The 22,937-nt window shown below is 51.1% G+C and overlaps 3 protein-coding genes across 4 annotated transcripts; 1 reads left to right on the top strand and 2 right to left on the bottom strand.

Moving 5' to 3' along the window:
* Positions 1-32: 32 nt before the first annotated feature.
* On the top strand, positions 33-11,856 carry ANKRD13A (ankyrin repeat domain 13A). 2 transcript variants are annotated; one of them, XM_066331547.1, is made up of 16 exons: positions 33-239; positions 521-628; positions 2,766-2,898; positions 3,019-3,143; positions 3,593-3,638; positions 4,261-4,404; positions 4,805-5,000; positions 5,571-5,637; positions 5,784-5,865; positions 6,308-6,366; positions 6,976-7,112; positions 7,405-7,562; positions 7,959-8,063; positions 8,272-8,423; positions 8,617-8,681; positions 9,474-11,856. In XM_066331547.1, the coding sequence occupies exons 2-16, from the start codon at positions 533-535 to the stop codon at positions 9,670-9,672; spliced, it is 1,764 nt and encodes a 587-aa protein (XP_066187644.1). In that variant the 5' UTR covers positions 33-239; positions 521-532; the 3' UTR covers positions 9,673-11,856. The 2 variants fall into 2 exon arrangements, with proteins under 2 accessions (XP_066187644.1, XP_066187643.1); XM_066331546.1 differs by lacking the exon at positions 33-239 and having other exon boundaries at positions 510-628.
* Positions 11,857-12,561: 705 nt separating this feature from the next.
* Positions 12,562-14,470, bottom strand: C17H12orf76 (chromosome 17 C12orf76 homolog). Its single transcript, XM_066331534.1, has 2 exons — positions 14,353-14,470; positions 12,562-14,256 (listed from the first exon to the last, which is right to left on the bottom strand). Exons 1-2 carry the CDS (start codon positions 14,450-14,452, stop codon positions 14,171-14,173), a joined length of 186 nt encoding a protein of 61 aa, XP_066187631.1. The 5' UTR covers positions 14,453-14,470; the 3' UTR covers positions 12,562-14,170.
* Positions 14,471-15,538: 1,068 nt separating this feature from the next.
* Positions 15,539-22,423, bottom strand: LOC136368730 (sodium-dependent serotonin transporter-like). Its single transcript, XM_066331089.1, has 13 exons — positions 22,249-22,423; positions 20,419-20,553; positions 20,114-20,333; positions 19,825-19,963; positions 19,500-19,634; positions 18,719-18,822; positions 18,347-18,474; positions 18,141-18,253; positions 17,832-17,963; positions 17,638-17,737; positions 17,350-17,450; positions 15,837-16,004; positions 15,539-15,619 (listed from the first exon to the last, which is right to left on the bottom strand). The coding sequence occupies exons 1-13, from the start codon at positions 22,421-22,423 to the stop codon at positions 15,539-15,541; spliced, it is 1,731 nt and encodes a 576-aa protein (XP_066187186.1).
* Positions 22,424-22,937: the final 514 nt, after the last annotated feature.

The following is a 22,937-nucleotide window of genomic DNA, read 5'->3' as shown; positions in this document are numbered from 1 at the left end:
CGAAGGCGGGGTGAGCGCCGAGCGCTCCCCCCGCGCGGAACGCAATGGGACGGCCGCGGCCGGGACGTTCCATCTGTCCACCCGCAGAGGGGGAGGGGGAGCAGCTTCCGTTTTCCGTGCGGTTGTCCGTGACGGCGGAGCGCAGGGGATCGCGAGGAATCCCCCTGCTCCGGCCGCGCTGTGGTTCGTCCTAGCCGTCCCTGGAGGAACAGGGAAGAGGGCCGGGGACGGCTGAGGGGGTGAGAGAGGGGAGACCCCCGGGAGCGGGGCTGAGGGGACACCGGGGGGCTACGAGGGGCACCAGGAGCAGGGGAGACCCCCACGGTGAGGTTTTGCATGGGGCTGCCCTTGGAGAGGGGTGAAGGATTCATAGGGGGTCGTGGCCCGGGCTCGCATACACACACCTGGGTCAGGTGGGTGCTAGGAGAGACGAGAAGCTGAAGGGGTCAGGGCTTGAGTAACTTGGGATCTCCAGCATCTAGAGAGGGAAGAGTGAGGGGCTCTGGCTGCCCCTCCGCAGGTGTGTGCCGGGATGAGCTCCCCAGGCGAGGCCAGCAGCGCCTTCCCCCTGCACGTCCTGGTCTGGAATAACGACTACAGGCGGCTGGACGAGGAGCTGCAGGACCAGGTAACGGGGGACTCGGGCCCTCAGGGGGCTGCTGGGGGCCTGGTGGCCCCAAAAGAGCTTGTGCCACAGTGCGGGGCTTGGTGGTCCTCGCTCGCTGCTGTACCAGGGAGAAGCACCCTGGTGGTACTGCGCTGGGCTTGAGGGATCCCTGCGCTTCGTTACCTGTTTATTTGTGGTGTGGGAGTGATGTAAGGAGATGTAGGAATATACTTTTAACGTTAGACGCTAAACGCTGGCTTCCCATCTGTAAAGCTTTGCTCTGAGCAGTCCAGTGCAGCTGCAGAGTAGTTCTTTAGCCAGGAGTCGCTCAAGGAGAGCAGCTGTGATGGACATTAATTTATTTATTAAAGCAATAAATAGAGTTTATCTTAATGGGAAGTCAATGTGCAGCAAAGGTGGTTGTTGCTGCTGGACATCAAACCAGCCCCCACCTTGCGGAGCACTATCAGTTCCCAAAGAATTGTCACTGCCCAAGATCGGGGGCAGAGTTTTTATATTGCTTGGAATGTCTTCAGTATCTCTGGTAATAACAATAAAAATGGATCATTGTTCCATGCTGGAGAGTAGAAAACACAAAGCTGTCCCCTCTCTGGGACATGATGACGTAAGGAAACAGCCTGAAAGCTGCAGCAGAGCTCGAGCAGCAGAAAATCCTTCTGGCTGAGCTGCTGTGGAAAAACTCTGACAGGGGCTAGAGTGAGGTACAGTTAATAAGCAGAGCTGATTAATTAATTATGTCTGACACCGCAAGTTCATGAGCCCAAGACCAGCTGTGCCACCTCCTGACTGTCACCTGCAGCTCTAACAGTGCACCTGACTTACTAATTCCTGCGTAGAGCATGTTCCTGCCCTGGTTTGGGAAAATCTTTGGAATGCAGTCACTTTTTATCAAATTTGTGTCACCTTATTGCATTAACAAAATCTTTAACCTCACTGGCACGTCGCTCCTGTGTGTTTATTTCTGACACCTGTGAGAGTTTGTGGTTAAACAGGGATCACTCAGGAGCACCCACCCGTGGAATGCTGATTTCAACCTCCATTCCCTTTGGAAACCAGCATCGTGTAAAGATGGACTCTCTTACTTCCTTTACCTGCTTTTAAACACTTGGTTTTTTTGTTTTCTTGGAGTATTCCAAAGATATCTTTCCCTCTGCTGCTTTGGGATGAGCTTCCTGCTGCCAGAGGGATGTGTGAAGGGACTGAAGCCAGTTCCCAGCTGCAGCTGGAGTGGCAAAGGGGGTCGGGCATGTGGGGACCAGGGAACAGCCACAAAGACACTGGGGAGGGACCCTTGGAGCCCTTTACCTGTCTGTGCTGCAGTGTTGGAGCTGCAGGAGGTGGGGAAGCAAATTAATTAATGTTCCACCTCAGAAGTGAAGATGCTTTAAAGCGAAGCTTTCCCACTCTGTGTGAGATATTCTGACTTGAAGCTGTCAGATAACGCTGTTAACGTGCATAATAACCTTCCTTTCTCATTCTGCTATTGACTTTCCCCTTTTCCTTTAGTTATAGATGCTCTTCTGTTTCAAATCTCTAAGCTAATAGTGAAAAATGTGTAAGGTATGAGTATGTTGTGCCTGCATGTTTTGGATATTTGTACCTGTGTAGTTTTATTTTTTTATTTTAGTGACGTGTAGAGAATGCCCTCACTCCTCATTGTGCCGTGTGTGCTTTGTGAAACACCATCTGCTTCTGTCCTTTCCAAAAGTGCTGTCCAAAATCCGTGCTGTGTGCCCTGTTTCCTTTTTTTTCCCCCTTTCCCCCCCTTTTTGTTGTACAGTTTAAACCCTCTGTGGGGTCTCAGGCTCTCGGCTGTCCGTGGGGTGACGCACACGGACGGGAACTCCCATCTCTTCCTGAGCCTTCTGGGGGGAGACAGAGGGGAAATAATGACAGAAAAAGAATTCAGAGGCATCAAGGAGAACTCCTGCCCTACAGTCTTTTGGGTCATTTCACAGGCCCCGTTCTGCTTCTCCTTTTATTCACACGGAGAAGCGAGAGCCCCGCAGAAGGGCGGCGCAGTAGAGTTTGGGAGCGGATCCGTGGGAATGGCAGGGAAATCTTGACTCCTGGATTAGCCCTCTGTTCATGCAAGCTCTGATGAGCTGCATTATTTGTCCCTCTTGGACACTGACAGGATGTTGACCAGCGGGATCCACGGGGCCGGACCTTGCTGCACTTGGCTGTTTCCTTGGGTTACATCGAATCTGTCAAGGTCCTGCTGCAGCACAAGGCAGATGTGACCAAGGAGAATGCGCAGGGATGGACAGGTAAGGGCAGCCTGGAGAGCAGCCTGTGGGCTGTGATTCTTTCAGTAGCAGATCTTCTTTGTTTGTGGAGTTTTGGTCAGCAAGCAAAGTGACACGAGGCTGTGGCTGTGTTTCTTTCAGTTTTGCACGAGGCTGTCAGCACAGGCGATCCAGAGATGGTCCAGCTGATCCTGCAGCACCGGGACTACCAGCAGACCTCCATGACCCTCGGAGGAGTTCCTGAGTTACTGCAGAAGATTAACGAGGTAATGACTTATTGAAGTGTCAGCTCTCACTCCAGACTGAAATCACTGCTTGAATTCTCATTCAAGTAGTTCAGTTAAGTGAACTACTGCAGTCAGCTGGGTAATTGTATTTTGTTCCAACCTGCATATTCCATGGTGCTGAGAGGCATGTTTTCCTTGACTTTATTTAAATCCTTTGTCATGTACTCCAACATTGGAGGCTGAATCTTGAAGGCGTTACTGCCCCTCCAGTGAAACAAGGAAGAACAGCTCCCCAGAAAGCATCAGGGGCAGGGCAGTGCCTCTGTTTGCTACTTCCAATTTCAGTTTTAGCATTTGCTTATCATTTCTCCAGTTCTGCTTGCCTTTTTTTTTTTTTTTCTCTCCTTTATCTGAAATGCTCACAGGAAGTGCTGCACTGAGTGTCAAACTATTTCATGAGGTATTCATCAGGTGTTTTCCTTCTGCAGACTCCTGACTTTTATGTGGAAATGAAATGGGAGTTCACTAGCTGGGGTAAGAATCCTGCTCCTTATTACCAGTTCCAAGCTGTAAAAATGAGTTACAAATATCCCACAACACAGGCAGGGAAATATCCACTCCCCGGAATCCTCCTCTCCTCCATCTCAAAACAACCTCTTGTGCTTTTGTTGCACAATTATTCTTTGTTTCCTGTTTTTTTTTTTGGTTGGTTGGGTTTTGGTAGTGGAGAATTTAGCTGTTGTTGCAATTGCTGATGACTTTTCTTGGGGTTTTTTACCCATCACTGGCCACCCACAACTGAAGTGATCGTGTGTCATCTGTGGATGCACTGGCTGTTTGGGAAGTACCTGCTCTTGCCTGAAAGGAATGTCAGGCCTCACAGCTGACTAAATATTTCAAATATCAAACTATTAGATTATCAGGCATGGGATTTATGCCATTTCACACCTTTCAGTCTGAACAAATATCTTCTTCCTTTCCATATTCATCTTTAAATTAGGCCACTTTTGCCCCAAGCTGGTTGTTCTTTAAGCCAAAGAGGCTCAGTATTTCACCTCCTCTGGAATGACATTCCCAGGAGTGAACAATCCCTGTGCTTGAGTTCATTTGCTCTGTTTTGCACGTTTTCCCTTTCCATTTCTCCCGTTTCTCCCAGTGCCCCTGGTTTCCAGGGTGTGCCCGAGCGACGTGTGCCGCATCTGGAAGAGCCGGGCAAAGCTGCGCGTCGACATCACCCTGCTGGGCTTCGAGAACATGAGCTGGGAGAGGGGCAGGAGGACTGTCATCTTCAAGGGGGAAGGTAAAGAGTTCACCTGTCTGCACCACGGATCCCCAGATACTGTCTGGGCACAGTGAGAAATCCTGATTTTACACACAAAAGGCCTCTGGTGTTTATGAAGGTTTTATGCTTACATCGTTGTGTCCCGTAGAGATAGTGTTTTATGATGGCTTGACTTCTTTGCTTTGAGTAAATCTGAGGTAAAAATTTGGTGATAGGGCTAAAATTCCAGTATTTTTCTGTTTCCCTCCTCCATTCCTGCTGCCCTACATATAAAAAATAATTTTAGTTCCATCTCCAAATTTGATCCCAGCTGAGTGCGGAAAGACCTGGGTTTGATACACAATACACCCCCAGCTTTTCACCCTGAAACACTTGCTGAGTTTTTTTTAACCTGATATGTTACCTTTTTCTCCACCAGACACTGGTGGCTGGGCAGAGCTCATCGAGATCAACCACGATGAGAAGTTTGTCACGACAGAGAGGTTTGAGATCTCCCAGCACATGAAGCGTTTGACGCTGGGATCGATGACGCCCAAGAGGAAAGATGTGGAGAGGCGCCTCACATCTCCAATCATCAGCACGTGCCTTGATACCAAAAACATTGCTTTTGAAAGGTGAGACTGAGAGTTTCTCTTAGCAAGTAAACATTTTGATGTTATGTTTGTTTTAACGACAAACTCGCGAAAGGTTTGGTAATTAAAACTTTCAGGGCTAGGTCTGAAAATACTTTTGAGCTTCACAAATTGCTAGATAAGGACATATGGGTTGGTCAAATTGCCACTGTTGCTTGGCAAAAAGTTCCCAGTTGAAAGAAATCATTGACAGAGAAGTTAGAGTTTATCATATTAGCAGGTTAGAATCATTAAGGTTGGAAAAAGCCTCTAAGATTTAGTCAATTGCTCACTGCTAGTTTGCATTTCACCCAAATCCACATGCTGGAACTGATGGACAAGAACTCAGATTTGGTAACAAATAAGTGAATTCTCACATGAATACTTAGAGTAAATGTGCACAGTATGTCTTAACAGACACATTTGACATTCTTCATGACTCCACCTATTTATCCAGGTATCTGACATTAATAATCTGTCAGATGTGATATAAAATGAGGCTTAGAAGAACCAACTGGGGGATTGTGTAGAAATGCAGCTGTGTAGACACTTGTGGTGTTCCCTTTTTGTCAGAACCACGTCTGGATTCTGGGTATGGAGGACAGAAAAATCAGAAGGTGTCAATGGTTATGAAGCCAAGGTAAAGCCTGTTCTTAAAATCTCTTGGGAATATCTGTCTGGTGTTGAGGTTGATTCAGTTAGTGTTGTGTACATGATGTTTTACTGGGGAACTCTTTTTTTTAACCTGTGATGCTGCTTGGTTTTTGTCCCTGTATTTTTTTTAAGGTCTACATGGCAAACAACGTGAACGTGATCACACGGATCAGAACAGAACATTTAACAGAAGAGGAGAAGAGGAGATATAAAGGTATCTTCCCCATAGGAAAATCTGGAATAAACAGAACCCTTTGGCTCTCTGACACCTCCTCTGTGTCTGAAGAACTGGGCAGACAAACAAAGAAATTCTCTTCTACTGAAAGTTTACTGACAGTTTCAAAAGGCTGCACTTTCTGCTCTGGAATTTGTTCCTGCCCTTACTTCACTTTGGCCATGGATACAAGATTCACAGAGGCTTTGTTTGCTTGGAATTTTTGTTGTGGTCTACTAATCATAGAAATCACTGAAAAGCTTTGCTCTATTCTGTGTGTTGTACCTATTTTATACCATCAGCTGTAGGTCCTGGACCTGCCTGGTAACACTAACAGGAGATCTGAACAACTTCCCTTTGGGTTGGAAGTCTGGCCTGAGTGCCAGTTTTACTGCTAATTAATACTAATGGCTGTTTTTGTTTTCCTTCCTGTTACCTGAAGCTGACAGGAACCCTCTGGAATCATTCCTGGGGACAGTGGAGCATGAATGTGGTGCTCAGGTGGGTGCCTGATGTCAGCACAGGTCACTGTGCCAGTTGGAATTCCTGGTGTGTGGAGTCACCTCTTGTTCCCTTAGTTTGGCAGCAGTTTTGATTATGAAGTTATTATTTCCCCTGAGGATGTTTTTATTTGGTTGGAAAGAGGTGAACTTTAAGATCCCTTCCAACCCAAACCATTCCATGATTCCACATGGCTTTAGAAGCTCCCTTGCTTCTAAGCTGCAAAAGAACAGTGAATAATGGATTTGCTGGTTCTCTGTCAGGATGGCATTGCACATTTACAGGGATTTAGAGATTTTGGGTTCAAATTCTCCATCAAAGCTTTGACTTTTACTAAAGAATTTGGAGCCTGGACATGGTGTGGCTCGTGTGTATTTTTGGTTGGTTTCCAGCTCTAAGTATCTTGAGTAGATTTTTCCTGTCTCTAACAAGCTTGGAGATTTCTAACCTCAGTAAAACCAGTCAAATAACAGCTGGTGTTTATGGCTCTGTCACTGTGTCTGAAATAGGGAAGGAGTTACTTCTCAAAGGATAAATGAAGAGTTCCTTGTGGTAGCCACTGTCTGTTCAGTACTTTTCAGGTTATTTTTTTCCTCTCTCTCTTTCTAGAGTACGTCCAGGACAACAGAGTATGCTGCAATCAACAATCCCACTGATATCACTCTGGAGGAATACTTCAACCCAGAATTTGATTTGAATGGCAGAGACATAGGAAGACCAAAGGAAGTCACTGTTAGGACACAGAAGTGAGAAATACCATTTCATCTGTTTCTAGTTTGTCTCTTTCCAGCTATCTCTGGAAACCATATTTGCAAATATCCAGTGTGGTTTTCCTCCCTGGTTTTCTCAATTAATCAGAAGAGAGATCTTGAAGTGTTCAGCTATAATCTATTTTTAATTCCACTGAGTCAAAGCAAATATTTGGGCTGGTGCTGTTACTTGTTAGTAACCTCCTGTCACTGCCCAACTGCCTGTTTTGCTTTGCATCTGTTCCTAAACTGTGAATTTAGGATGGTTTTATCCTACTTTGTCTTTAAGATTTAAAGCAACCCTGTGGATGAGTGAAGAGTTCCCCTTGTCTCTTATGGAACAAGTCACTCCAATCATTGACCTGATGGCCAGAACCAGTGCTCATTTTGCCAGACTTAGGGATTTCATCACTCTGGAATTTCCACCAGGATTTCCTGTCAAAATCGGTAATATTTAGCATTTTTTGTTGTAGCGTCTTGTCCATTTTTTTTCTTTGTTTTTGCAATATATTATTTACGAAAAAACCCTCACATTGGCTTTTTACTTGTCTCACTGCTACCTGAACGTTGTTTTGTACATCTGGAGTCAATCCAGAAATACCATTTTAAAGACAATGTCATTTCTGTGGGCCCCTTTCCTCTTAGCTTCAGTGCCTTAAATTTGGCAAAACTTTGAGAGAGATTGAGAATAACTAAAGCCACCTTCTTGGTGAAGTGAGTTCCTCTGTGCTGTCTCATTATAGGAAGCTGTTGTGGAATATATCCCATAAACATGTAAGGGTTTGATGTGGGTGTGGAAGTGAGCAGAGGTTTCATTTTGACAAAAATCTTGTACCCTTGCAGAAGTTCCCCTGTTTCACGTGCTGAATGCCCGAATTACTTTTGAAAATGTGAACAGCTGCAGGACAGCTGAGGGAGCCTCTCCTGGAGGTGCACAGAGTGATGCAGGTAAGGGGTGGGAAGGTGAAGGGATCCCACCTTTTTACATCTCTGTCCCTGGAATGAGGAGAGAGAAGCTGAACTGCAGGGATTGGAACAGTGGGAGCTGCCATGCGTCATTGCAAAAACATTCATCAGAATCTTTTCAGTTACAACTTGTTACAAACAGGCCACAGTGTATTTTTTTTTTTTTTTAACTTTTACTTGGCTTCTGTAGGTGCTAATTTCGAGGTTGACCAGTCGGTGTTTGAGATCCCCAAATCCTACAACATCCAGGATGATGGCAGGAACATCCATGTGCAGGATGAGGATAATGAGATCATGCAGTTTGCCATCCAGCAGAGCTTGTTGGAGACTGGGGCAAATAAAGTGAGTGCTGGGCTCTGTGCAGTGGCAGCTTGGGCAAGGACTGTGCAGCAAGAGCTGAAGGAAACCTATGTAGGATCAGTATTTCTAAGACCTTTAGAAGATAAAAATATTGGATTTCAAAGAAGAAATAAAGGTGGGTTGCTTTAAGTGAGTTACTCTGCAGATCTGATAAATTCTCTCTCCCCATCTCTAGGAATTGGGGGTGCATTCCAATGGAGAAGTTGCATATTCCTCAGACTTCAATATGCAGTATCAGAGGTAAGTACCTTTTTTTAACATCAAACCCTGTGAAAAAGCAAAATACCCCCACAGGAGCAAAAATACCCCCAGCAGTAGCATGAAGCAATTAGGCTCTTTTTTTTTTTTTTTTTTTTTTTTGGTGTATACGAGTAGCAAATGCACAAAACTTGAGATTTCTTCTTGTGCTTCTTCCAACTTTTCCAAGGAACAAGAACTCCAAACTAGGCCTCCCTGGTTTATGTTGTGTAGTTCTTTCCAGATGTTGGGCTCATCTGTGCACACAACAGATTCTTTACCCAATGTACAAACCCAGTCTTTCTCTTTTGCTCTTAAAACTCTGAATTTGATCCCTCTGCATTGTGTGTTTGGTTATTAGAGGGTGCACACTTCAAGGCAGCTCTTTCTTTTCAAAAATCCTTATGTAATCCTTAAAAACATAGGTTTAATGAACACTTAAAAAATGGGCTCTGGTGTCTGTGGAGTCTTTCTGCTGTTAAGTGCAAAGAAACCAAGAACTGAATCTTCTGGGTTCTTCTGTAGATGGAAAGTCCTTTAAACCAGGCAAGGATGCTTTTAGAGGCCCGTTGAAAATATAACTGTTGGTATCTATGAAAGATTCAAAGGAATCCAGGTTTGACATTGGGAATTTTACAGGTGTTGGAACAGCTTGCCCTCATATCCTCAAACTGTTCTCTCCCCTCTGGGAGAGATTTTCATGTTTGTCTAAAACAATTGCCAGGAAGGATTATTGCTACGAATATGAGACAGGCTCTGTCTCTTTTACTTCTCAGAGTTGTTCTTTTCCATCAGGGCACTGCAGGAGAGCTTTCTGACAAGAACAGGGAACTCCCACAGCAGCAGTTCCAGTGAAACTTCCAGCTTTGAGAGAGACTTGCAGCTTGCCATGGAGTTGTCTGTGAGGGAGCAGGAGGAACAGGAGAAGCAACGTAAGGAAAAGGAAGATGCAGAGCTTCAGCAAGTTCTACAGCTCTCTCTTGTGGAAAAATAGCTCCTAAGTGACCTCCTGAAGCAGGGATGACCAAATCTGTGTAAAACTGGAGGTTTTCAGAGCTGTCAGTCTGAAGACCATTTCCTGGATTGATTAAGGAAACATTTCACCTGCCTTCTAAGTTGGCATCAGCTGCAAAAACCTGATTTATTTTTGTTTGAAGGGAGTTCTAGATCCCAGAACTCCACATTTGGATCCCCAACCATGCAGTCTTAGCTTTGAAGGAAACGTTTTTATCTAAACTTATTTATTGAAGAGCAGATGGAAATTTTGCTTTGCATCAGGATGTAGGATTGCAGTAAAGCTTGAAAGCCTGATTGATGGGGAGTTCAGGAGGGAAACTTCATTACTTACCAAAGAAATACTCATCTGCTTCATTATTTCTCAATAATTCAAAGCCATTGCCTGTTTTTCCAGCTGTTTCATGGAAGAGCATCTCCCTGCCTGTACAACACACACGGTAGTTTTTCATGCTGACAGATGTTTTCTGTTAGTTTTGTTTAGATGTGGTTATCTCTCCTCTAGTTACTGAGATTTTTGGCTCAAGAGGGATAATTTTATACTTGAACAGCTCATCCAAGCTCCAGATTAAACCAGTGCTTTCTGAAAAAGGACAAAACAAGTAGCCAGTGAAATTTTAGATGCTGAAATGGGACCATCTGTCCAATACAGCAGCAGTTTCTGCAGTGATTCCAAACCAGCTCGTTCCCCTGCTCAGAGGGCAGCAAGAAATTAAGGGATAGATACAGGTGCTTCTTTGGGAACTCTTAGTGTGCATGGCTGAGTGTGGGTGCTAAACGAAGCCAGGAAAAGAATTCAGGTGAGATTTTTGTGTGTCCTTATTGGAAGAGAAGTTGTAATTCTGCAAGGGAAACGTGTGTTGCTTTTTAAAACCCCAGCGCTTGTCCTTCATGTGAATACATCTATTTTTTTACCTGAATATTTTTATTGATTTTAAACCAAGCCACTAGACCTACACACATCAGAACTGGTCTTGTAACGATTCCTAGGTCTGTTTTAACCAGCTTTCCTCAGGTTTTTGGCCACACAGGATCTTTGTAGCTCTTTTATCTGCACTTCTCTCGGTGTTTACAGTACTCACACTGTGACTCTCAAGTGCACTCCACAGGTACACGATGAATAGCCACAGGAAAGCCTTACAGTTGTTAAATGTGAGCAATATCCCTCTGCTCTGGCTGGCAGGGCTGGAGGAACCTTTGGTACAGCTGCTCTGAGCTTGCTCCTAACACTGCTCCTGTTCCTCAGGCTAAACTGGGTGATTCTGGGTGACCAACTATTAATTAACCAATGTAAAATCACTATAAAATGGACTTGATCATAACCAGTGGGGCAGTTGGCAACTTGGAACCCTGTTTTAAACAAATAATCCATTGTTTTACATAGGAAATTATTACAAGTCCCTTCAGTGTACACTAGGACTGTCCTCTCCACGCTGCTGGTGTTCCCTGGGACAACTTCCATCTCTAAAAACACCTTCCTGAGTGCTGCAGGAATGGGAAAACTGTCCTGCACAGGGACAGTGGGCTGGGTTGGAATTTCTTTCTTTGCAAAGGGGATTCCTGTGACTGTCACAGTTGGGAGAAGGGAACAGGACTCGTGGTGAGCTCCTGACAGGGTGGGAGGTAAGAGATGGAGCCGTGGGCATTCCTCCAGAGGGAATAAAGAGTGCTGTTGCCTTTACAAACCCGTCTGCCTGGCATTGCCTGTCTTCTGCTAAGCATTTCAAAGGTTACAAGAGGGGTAAAAATAGCATTTTTCAAGCTGACTCGTTCTGGTTTTATATTTAAACTAAAGAACATTGAGCACTTTCAGCTGAAGTTTTGTTACGCTCCTGCTTCTTAGTCTGGGACTGTAAAATAAATTGGATTTGCTTTTGGGTTTGGTTTTTTTTTTTCCTTCTTTGACATTTGTATAATTCCAGCTAAAACTAAAGGCCCTGCTTCCCTCAGCCAGGTGCTACTTCTCTTAAAGCCTGACTTAACCCTTTCAGTGTAAGATGGACATGCTCTGTGTGCTGGAGGAAAAACCAAAGGTACTGCACATTACACCACACACAGGTATTTTTCCTAACATTGTATTTGGAGTGGGTTTTTTACTAATTATCTTTTTGTTGTCTTTTTGTACATTAAAGTGACATTATCATCTATTAAATTCTCCAAGGTACTTCTGGCTTAGCGTGAATCAGACACATAATCCCCAAAACCACTTTTTGGACATTTTCAGTCACGTTTTGAGTCTCCCTGTCTTGAAAAGAGGGAATCAGTACAACACAGACATTAAGACAGTGAAAGGAAGGAAACCCTATTAATTTCTCTCTGCACCTTCTTGTAAGAGAGGAGCAGAGGGTTGTGATTATGTTTAATATTAGGACCAAGACTGTTGTGTAACAACAAAGTCCAACCTCTCTCTGAGGCAGCTTGAGGCTGATGTAGGAAAGAAGCTCAGAATTCCAAACACCTGTATCTTCTTTAAAACTATAACCAGCTTCAAAAGTCCTTTAAGTTGATGCTGTAAGTTCCTGAAAGCAAGTCTATGTGCTTTTTTAGTCCTCTTTACCCAATTTCAAGGCTTTTTACAGCAGCAACCCATGATTTTCTTTATTTGGAAGCCCTTCTTACACTGCTTTGGCTGAGTTTTGATTCATAGCTGAACTGCTGGAAACTGCACAGCCATTGTAGGATGTGCTTCCACTGTGCTGTTAAATGGCTCCTTGCTGACAAAACATCCATGGAAACGTTCCCCCAGCACTGCCATCCCACTGAAAACAAGGTAGGAGCCAGGAGGGGACCAGAGGTGGGAATCAGGACAGCCTCACCCCTTTGTGGAGCTCCAGCCCAGTTCATTACAAACAGCACAGCCGTGAATAAATAAGAGCCTGGATTGTTTACTGAGCATTTTATTTGTACAAAGAGGCATAGCAGGGAGTGAGGAATGAGAGCAAACAGGAATTCTGCTCCTGGGAATGCAGAGCTGAGGCTGGGAGCTTCACCATCCACCCCCACGAGCAGCACAGGCTTCAGGCCAGGCTTCACAGCGATGAAAGACCGAGAAAAATCAGCAACACGGGAGAATCAGCAAGCAAAAGGAAGAGCAGAAAGCAATGGAACAGTGCTGCCTTGCTGCCTCACTCTTGGATTAACAGCTCCATCTGTTCGAGGCCAGGCTCACTGTCATTTCACAAAACAGGAAGAAAATCTCTGTTCAATGCCAGCACTTGGTGTCCTTCAAACAGAAAGGAAAACACCTCAGACGCAGCACAAGGGCTCAAGAACAGGCCAACAACAATTGTTCTGGGAGTTACATTTTAAAACTCTAAATAAATTACTAAGCAAAACATCCCTATGTTAAATATCAAAGTAATAATTAGTAAAATCCAGTTACTACTTGTAGCAGTGCAAAACAAAATAGCAGCATTCGTATGGAAGTGGGATTCAGTGTAAACACTTGTTACTGAAACTGCATAAAATGGATCTGGCTGGAGCTCAAACACTCCCAGAGCATCTGCCTGGCTTGCAGACCTTTGGCTGCTCCTTTTTCCAGGAGAACAGTGACCAGCACATGCTGGAAACCCCCACTTGCACCCCAGTTCCCAATAGGTTCAGCAGGGCTGGTTTGATGGGAGGCTATTAGGGGCTTTTTAGCCAGGAGTTAAAGCAAATAACATTGGGAATGAGAAGCCTGGCTCGGGAAAACTACACCAGGATCGGGTCATGCATCAGTGTTTCTGCTCAGAGGCAAGAACGGACCAGAACGGACCAGACCCCCCCCTCACCCACTGCTGGGTGGGTCACTGAGCTTTTGCCTTTGGAATATTTTCGAATAGGACCTTAAAGCTCATCCTGCCCTGACAGGGACACCTCCCACTGCCCCAGGTTGCTCCAAGCCCGGTCCAACCACCAGCACTCAGCGTTCAAACAAGGACCTGAATTAATCAGACGGCAAAAAGTAGACGTGGTGTGACTGAGCACGTGGGGCTGCTCCTCGGACAATGTCCCCAGTCTCGCCCTGTTCTTGTGACAACCTGCACGCCTCGGGGATGCTCCCGAGCACTCGGTGTCGGATCAGCCTCGCCAAAACGCTGGGATTTGGGAGGCAGGCACGTTGCTCCAGCCCCTGCTCCGAGGCAGACGGGTTTGCTGCTGCACACAGTCTGTTTGCTGAGGGAGGAGATGATTTCCAGCACCGCTGTTGGAAGCCACATCACGATGGAGCCATGTGATACAGCACGGGCAGAGAGGGGTGAAAAGCCACACTCGCATCCTCAGGGCATCCCCAGCAGCTGACGGGACGGCGGGGACAGGAGGGGACAACCAGCAGGGAGCGGAGGGAGAACCTGGCGGGTCCGGAGCAGTGCCGGGATGCCGTGTGCCGGACGGGAGAACCGGCAGCACTGAAGCGGTGCTGGGATGGTGGACTGCAGGTGGAAGAACCAGGCGGAACGCAGCATTCTCTCGGTGCCCCGGCGGGTCCCGCTCCGCTACCGCCGGCGGACGGGCCGGTAGACACAGATGGCCATGAGGATGATGGTGAGCAGCAGAGCGCTGAGGATGCTGCCCAGCAGCACTGCGGCGGGAAGAGAAAGAACATTCATTAAACACTCCCTGACTTAACTCCCGAGCTCCCAGCCGGCTTGTGGCGGGGTCGTCCCAAGCTCCTCACCCAGATTCTGGTGCTGCAGCACAGCGTAGGGCCGGCTGCGCTCCGCCGGGCCCGGGGACAGCGGGGACAGCGCCCAGCCCCGCGCCGCCGCCAGCCCCATGGCGACACGGCACAAACGCCGCCGGCCTCCGGGCTTTGTGCGCCGGGCCCGGGCCTGCCCCTTCCTGCCTCCGCCCCGCCCCGGGAGCGGCCTTCCGGGGGAGCGGGGCCACGGAGCGGCACCGGGAGCGGCCCCGGGAGCGGCACCGGGAGCGGCCCCGGGAGCGGCATCGGGAGCGGGGCCACGGAGCGGCACCGGGAGCGGCCCCAGCCCGAGCCCGGCCGGGGACAGCCCCGCGTCCACCCCGCGCGTCCCTGCGCCCCCGTGGGCATCTCCTCCCCTCCCCAGCCCCGGGGTGTCCCCTCAAGCCCTGTGTGTTCCCCCAGGCTGTCATCAACGTGGGTTCTTTCAGGTGTTTTATCACCGAGGAACTTTCAGTGGTGATGCTGCACTGGACTGGGAAGCCACGGCAGATTCACACCGGGCCAGGGATGCATCACCCCGAGCCAGGATTTGGGTTTAAAATGAGATCTGTTACGGTCTTTCCCTCTTCAAATGCGTATTCCCTTGATCCCCCGGGATGGGGCGGCAGGAGGCACAGACCTGCCCGGCTTCAGCAGCACCTGGGACCCAGCCTCGGGCTCGGGGTTCCTCCGCCGGACTTTGGATCTTTGGAGCAGGACAAGGCGTGTCTGGCCAGCGACAGCCCCGCCGTGTCCCGCAGCCCGACCCGAGCTCTGAGCCACGCACGGCGCTCCAGGAACACAGCACGGCCAGCTCCAGCTCCTTTCCCTCATCTCCGAGCATCGGCATCGACTTTATTTTCCAAACACTACAGACATGCACAGGGGCACCTCCGAGCGAGGTGATTCCTCCCTCTGAGCCGGGAGTTGGGCTTCTCCACCTCCCCCGGGGTGTTCGGCCGCACGGGCCGCAGCGATGGGTCCCGTTCTCCCTGCTCTGGATCGCAGGTTTTCCTGCCAGCAGCGAGAACGGGCTCTGCTCCGCCAGGACGTGCCGCCGGTGCCGCTTCCACCTCGCGGAGATGCCGGATCCGGTCCGTGGTGAGGATGAGGAAGGCGATGGCAGCTGCCCCATCCGTGGCTGTGCCAAGGAAGGAGCCAGAGCAGTCCCCGTGTCCCCCGGCTACAGGATGGGGGCCATGCCCACCCCCTCTGCCTGGGGGGCTCTCGTGATCTTCTCGGGCCGAACGCAGACGGCGAGGCGCTGAACGAGACACCAAAACACAGGGAGAGAGTTTCCTCCCTGCCTTGGAGCCACGCTCCTCCCGGCCCTTCCCAGGCAGCTCTCCCGGTGGGATTTAATTTACAGAGATGTTGAGGACGGCATCAACCACCCGCCTGGTTGATAACCCCGAGTGGGTTGCCCACTTGCCCACCCCAGCCCACCCAGGAGCCGTGAGATTGTCCGAGCTGCTCCTGACCTGCTTGAGGGACCCCGGTGTCCAGACCAGCTTGTACACCATGTAGAGGGGGATGCAGATGAAGGAGGATGCTCCGATGAGGAATCCCACTGAGATGCTCCACTCGGGGTACTGGTAGTCAAAGAGGGTCAGGGGTGGCTGGTCCAGGAGGGAGCTGATGACTATGAACTGTAATGAGTAGAGCCACAGGGGCCTGTGAGCAGTTTGGGCACTTCACATCAGGCATTGAGGGGTTGGAGCGTGTCCCGGGAAGGGAACAGAGCTGGGGAAGGGGCTGGAGCACCAGGAGCAGCTGAGGGAGCTGGAGGGGCTCAGCCTGGAGCAGAGGAGGCTCAGGGGGGATCTTCTATCCCCCCACAATTCCCTGACAGGAGGGTGCAGCCAGGTCGGGGTTGGACTCTGCTCCCAGGGAACAAGAGACAGAACCAGAGGAAATGGCCTCAAGTTGTGCCAGATTACGTTAGACATCAGAGAAAATTTCCTCACCAAAAAGGCTGTCTGGCCCTGGCATAGCTGCCCAGGGCAGTGGAGGAGTCCCCATCCCTGGAGGGATTTAACAGATGTGTAGATGTGAGCCTTGGGACATGGGTGGTGGCCTTGGCAGTGCTGGGTAATGCTTGAACTCTTTGATCTTAGAGGACTTTTCCAAACTAAATAATCCCCTGATCTCCCCAGCCCTGGCACTGGTGCCAGCTCACCCCATAGGTTATCAGGGTACATGGAACAAGATGACCCTTAAGGTCCCTTCCAACCCAAACCATTGTGTGATTCCACGATTCTGTGAACACCATCCACATCCTGCTGCTCCCCCTGTGGTTCCCAAATCCAGCATGGGTGCCACAGGGACATGTCCCAGGCTGCCACCCCTGGCTGGGTGAGGGCTGGTGCCTCTGTCTAACAAGCCCCGTGAGGCAGTGCCCTGCAAGGGCTGCTCAGCCCCGTGCTGAAACAAAACCATTTTGCTGTGTGCTTTGATGGTAACACTCCTCTCTTAATAACCAGGGCAAAGCGCTTAGAGGCGTAATTAATCCTCACAAGGCCTCTTCTCCTGCAGATCCGGCGAGATTAGACCCCTCTGCCGACAGCAGCCTTTGAAGTGCCGTGGGAGCTGGCATTTCAAAGGGATGGATCCAGCCCAGCACGTGGGAGATGGACCTGTGGCCAGCCCTGCCAGGGATGCTGCGTGCTGGGAGGATGAGACAAAGCTGAGCTTGCACCCATGTGGGCACCCAGCTTTGCCCTGGAGCTGTGGAAAAGGCTGGAAAATGAACTTTCAGCTCCCTTTCTCGGTGAGGTCCTGGGGCTGTGGGCACTGTGGCAGCAGCACAGGGAGGGGTGAGATGATGAACCAAAGCCCTCTCCACTCTCCTGGCAGCTTGGTCACCTCGTGTGAGTGAGAGGGGAGTTATCCATGGCATGGGGAGCTGGGCAGCAGAGGGGAGTGGCTGTCTTGCAGGGTGTCCAGAGGGACAGCAATGACCTTGTCCATAATTCCTTGTCCATGGATACTCACTGCCAGCAAGGCCGGGCTGATGGCGACCCAGCACAGCTTCCAGAAAAGCCCCGGGGTGAAGCCCAGCATGGCTTTGACATCGTGGGAGAACCTCTGGATCCCTGCCAGAGGAAAGAGCCCTCACAGCCCCAGGATCCTGCTGGGGACGTGGGGTCAGGGATATCCACGTGGACATAACACCAGGAGCCACACACGGGATCCAGTGCCTGGGATTTACTCACCTGTGCGGGGTCACACACCCGTGTAGGTGCCCACGGGGTGTTTTCCATGACAGAGGCAGTTTCTTACCGTAAAACCAGGAGACAGCAATGGTTTCCAGGAGCACCACTGCCAGGATGGAGCAGCCAGCACCAAACTCCTCCAGCAGCTTCACCACGTAGGCACCCCCCTGGAGCAGCATCAGGAGGGGGAGGCTGCAGACCCCACAGGGGTGAAGGAGGGGATGTGGGGGGCCAGGGCAGGGTGGTGCCAATGGAACTCACGTAGGTGAGGGTGCTGAGGGAGCCCAGGAAACAGACTGTGATGAGGCCGAGGACGAAGAGCTCCCGTCGCCCTGCCAGGACCTGGGGGTACTCATCCAGCACGGCCGTGATCACGGCCTCCAAGCCTCCAAACTGCAAAGGAAAGGCTGGCATGGGGTGGGGAGATGGGATGTGGGGACAGAACGGTCCTGTTCTCCAAGAAAATCTGCATGGCAGAGCGTGGATGTCCCATCCCATCCCTTCCTAAGGCCATAACTCCCCTTGCCACCCCACTCCCAGCCGTGGGACACTGGGCTGTCCCACTCCTACCGTGCTGTCCAGCCCCAGGGTGATCATCATCAGGAAGAAAATGATGGCGAAGAAGGTGGATCCCACCATGTTGGCAATTGCTTCAGGGTAGGTGATGAAGAGGAGGCTGGGCCCTAGGAGGGGACACTGGCTTGGTTGGCTGTTCCTTGGCACAGCCTTGGAGGTGGGGATTCTCTTGGGGAAGAGGCTGCTGGAGGGCAGAGAACCTTTATCTCTGGCGACGTCCTCCACCTCCACGTCCCTCATTTCAGCCATGTAGCCCAGCACGGTGAAGATGACAAAGCCTGAGAGGAAGCTGGTGAGGCAGTTCACAGCACTGGTGACAAGTGCATCCCTGGAAGGCAGAAAAGAGGGAGAGACCCCACTCCAGGTCAGCCCTCAGCTCGCTCCAGCTGCCCTGGCCCTCACCCACTGCAGTTCCCTCTCCTGACCCCTCACACCAAAACCATCAGTGAAATGGGGAAAGATGCCCAGCCTGCAGCCACGGGGACCAGGAGCTGTTGGGATGTGACAGTGGGGACCTGGAGCTGCCAGAACGTGCCTCCACTGCAGCTGTGCCCACTGGGATGGACCCTCACCGGTAGCAGTTGTTGTGGAAATGGTTGTAACTGGCCAGAGCAAGGAGGACTCCAAATCCAGGGCCCAAGGAGAAGAAGATCTGTGCAGCAGCATCCACCCAAACCTGGAGGGAGAAACAACAGGAGGATGGGCAGGGCAGGGGTTCCTTGGGGCTGGGAGGTGCCCCACAGTACCGATGGCATGGACACCCCATGGCACAGGGGTGGGGCTGTGCTGGCATGTGTGCCCAGAGCTCCTCTCCTGCCTGCCCTGTGCCCCCAGGAGATGTGCTGGGAGCTGAGGAGCTGCTGTGGCATGGAGTGAGCTCGTTTCCACCCCGGGGTCATGCAGCAGCAGAGCTCAGCAGTGTCACCTGTGCCCAGCCATGCTCGGAGCAGGGATGGATGCAGGGGAGCCCCGAGCCGGCCGTGCCCACTCCTGCCCGGCACGTTCAGTGCTGGCAGCACGGCCCTCATTACCTTTAATGAGAATTCTCAAGTGCTGCCTGGTAATTACCCACAGGAAGCCCATTGTCAGCCCAAGGGGGAGCACAGCACAAACAAAACCAGCCAGAATGAGATGGGTGATTCAATTATGGATTTACATTTCCAAGAGCCTGTCCAGGGCACCTCGTTTCTGTGGGAACAAGGGCCCCATTGCCCTGTGGTGGGGCCAGACCCCTGGGTGGGTGTCCTGGGGAGGGGTTCTGGGTGCTGCCATGTCCAGGTGGGTGGGTGGATGTTCTCTGGGGGGCTCTGGATGCTGCCATACCCCGGGCAGGGTGTCCCACCATGCACTCACCGCGGTGCTCAGGAGCTTGCCCCAGTCTGGGCGCAGGTAGAAGACAACCCCTCTCCAGGCTCCAGGCAGGGTGGCCCCTCGGATGAGCAGGATGAACAGGACAACGTAGGGCAGCGTGGCTGTCACCCACACCACCTGGGGGGAGGCAGCTGTCACCCCATGGCACCACAGAGCACCCAAACCCCTGTGCTGGGCTCACTCCAGGTGGCTTTAGGGGCAGGGGGCTGAGGAGGAGGTGACATTCCCTCTTCCACAGTCAGGTGGGTGGCAAGACCCATGATGGGTCCCTCCTGCCCTGGCAGGGCAGTGCTGGAGCTCTGCTCACCTTCCCAGAGGTTTTCACCCCTTTCCACAGGCTGAAGTAGACGATGGTGAAGATGAGGAAGAGGCAGAGGAGCAGCTGCCAGCGGATCCCCCCGATGTCATGCAGACCCCCGGATTCCTGAATCTCCAGGACCTTCCTCCTGCAGGCAGGCATCCCCAGGGCTGGGAGCAGGCTCAGCCCGAGGCACGCAGTCTGTGAGCTCCTCAGGAGCATTCCCACCTCAGAGCCTGCTCCCCGAGCCCTCTCAGGGGCGTGCCCAGATCACAGCATCCACATCCTGTGCCCTTACGTGTAAAACTCCTCGGCGGGGGACCTGGAGAAGTTGGTCCAGGTCACGTTGCTCTTCCCAAAGTAGTTGGTGCAGTCAGGGGTGTTCCAGGGGTTGTCACAGCTGGCCCAGGGCAGGGTGCCCGAGAAGGACGAGTAGAAGTAGTAGAGAGTCCAGGCAATGATGGTGTTGTAGTAGAAGGAGACGTAGAGGCCGATGATGCAGATGGCAAAGCCGATGCCTGGGAAAAGCAGGATGGGGCTCAGCCCTGGGACACGGCTTTGGGGACCAGCTGGGGGTCACAGAGTCACCTGGGCGTCTCTCACCTTTAAAGATGGGGCAGATGCGCTTCCAGATGGGGATGGCACCTGTCCTGTGGAACTGCCCCAGGGCCAGCTCCATGTAGAAGAGGGGCACCCCCCCGAAAACAGCCATCAGCGTGTAGGGGATGAGGAAAGCTCCTGCAGGGTGGGGAGCACAGTAGGATGACCACCAGGCTGCTGGGGGACCACAGCATTGTCACCTCCCTCCCTCCCAGCGCTGCCCCAGCAGGTTTGGATGTGTTGTGAGAAGATTTGGAAGTGATCTGGTCTGAGGAGCTCAGAGATGTGAGAGCCTGCTTTGTGTTCCAGCTTCCTGGGCTCCCAGGACAGCGCTGCTGGAGTCCCAGCCTTTGTTGAGGAGGAACCATTTGGCCAGGATGGAACAAAGAACCACACAAACCACTGGAGGTGCAGGGGAGGGGACACCCAGCACCCCTCAGGTCTGGAAAAGTTTCGGAGGAAAATCTGACTTGAATATGCACAGCCACCCCAAGACACATAATTAACGCTGTAATCTGCATTATTCATAACATCCTCGTTTTTACTGGGGCTACACTTGTACCCCATGGAGCTTTTGGAAGTGGAACTGCTCTCTGAGTTCTGCTGGGATTAGTTAATTTAACCCCCACGGCTCCTCCCTCTGACAGATGTGTGTGTGGTGAGGCATCCCCATCACCCCAACATTCCCAGTATCCCCAAAAATCCCAGCAAGGGGGTATCCTGCCCAGCAGTCCCAGTATCCCAAATATCCCTATCACCTCCAATATCCCAAAAATCCCCAGCACCCTCCTGCAGCCTTGCTGTCTGCCTGGGCAGGACCAAGTGTTTTCAGTGTTTTCCTTCCAGGCAGAGCCCGGGTTTTGGGTGAGTCCAGTGCTGCCCATCCCATTGTCCCCCCTCCATGGGGCTGTGCTCCCCCAGAGCTGCTCCCTGAACTCCTCACCCTCCCGTGTGTGGGGCAGGTGGAAACCACCCACCTGAACCACAGGCACGCAGAGGGGCTCAGCTCTGCTCCCAATCCCGCAGGAGCAGCTTGCAAATAACTCTGTTTCAACGTGGGCACCTGGGATCCACAGTTTTGCCTTGAGTATGGAACTAATTACCTCTTTCTAATTTTCCCAAGCAGTAGAGGATGTTCCCCGAAAGCCGACTTTGGCAATTAAATTCACTGCGCTTTCCCAAACAGCACAGAAATTCTTATCCCTCTTTTTGCATTTCCATGTGAGGGGGGTTTCTACCCTGCTCCATTCCAAGCAATTTATTTTGTCGTCATTTACTGAAGGTTTTCCCCTTTGTGGTGTTTCTGTGTCTTCGCTTCCCGTTGATCCCTCAAAGCTGGGGCTGCTCGTGAGGTCCACAGCAGGAGGGTGGGATGCTCAGGAGGATGATTTCAAACCAGGAGCCATCCCAAAGGGCAGCTTCCCAGAGTCCCGAGATCACGAAGTGTGTGAACCTCCCAGCCCAAATTTACGGATCTTAATCCTTTTTTGCCGTTTGGACCGTGCTAATTTTCCCTTTTGTGATCCTAGAGCTGCTAACGCACCTCTAATCCCACTGGGAAAGGAGGGAAAGACCAGGAAAGGAGGAAAGGACCCCAGGGAAGGAGGATGGAGGGAGTGGAGGAGGATTCTGAATGAAGAAAGACACAAACAGAAAAGAGACAGATGTCAGGAGAAGTTGGGTCGGTCTCTAAACCACCCTGTCTGAAGTGGAGCAGCTGGAAACAAAGAAGGAAAGGAAAGAGTGGATTTTTCAGGGTGGGAAAGATGTAAAATGAGGGAAAAGGCACCTTTTCTCCAAAAGAAGACTTAAATTAGCCGGTGGTGTCCTTACCCCCTCCGTTCTGGTAGCAGATGTAAGGGAACCTCCAGACGTTGCCCAGATCGACGGCGAATCCGACGACGGAGAGGAGGAAATCCATCTTTTTGCTCCACTTGTCCCTGGGGTGGCTGTGGGGGTTTGGGGGTGTGGGACTGGCAGGGGGACCCAGGCAGGGCTGCTCTGCCATCCTGCCAGCCCGGCAAATCCTGCAGGATTCAGGCTGAGTAACTTGGGGCCGGGAAGGATTTCTGTGTTGCTGATGACAGATCCGAGGAGGGGAGGGTCAGGCTGACTGCGCTTCCCCACCTCCCGCTGGAAACCCACGGCACGGAGAGCAGCCGGCAGGGAAACCAGAGCCACGCTCTGATCAAAGGCAGCAGGGGAGAGCAGCCCCGGAGCGTGGGGACCAGCCTGATCCTACAGGGACCGGCATTATCCCGCAGGGACCAGCCTGATCCTACAGGGACCGGTATCATCCCACAGGGACCAGCCTGATCCTGCAGGGACCGGCATCATCCCACAGGGACCAGCCTGATCCTACAGGGACCGGCATTATCCCGCAGGGACCAGCCTGACCCTGCAGGGACCGGCATTATCCCGGAGAGAGCAGCCTGACCCTGCAGGGACCGGCATTATCCCACAGGGACCAGCCTGACCCTGCAGGGACCGGCATTATCCCGGAGAGAGCAGCCTGATCCTGC

Source organism: Sylvia atricapilla, chromosome 17 (assembly GCF_009819655.1).
Source record: "Sylvia atricapilla isolate bSylAtr1 chromosome 17, bSylAtr1.pri, whole genome shotgun sequence".
Taxonomy (NCBI): Eukaryota; Metazoa; Chordata; class Aves; order Passeriformes; family Sylviidae; genus Sylvia; species Sylvia atricapilla.
The sequence above is the reverse complement of the archived record's forward strand: the minus strand, read 5'-3'. Positions and strand labels throughout refer to the sequence as shown.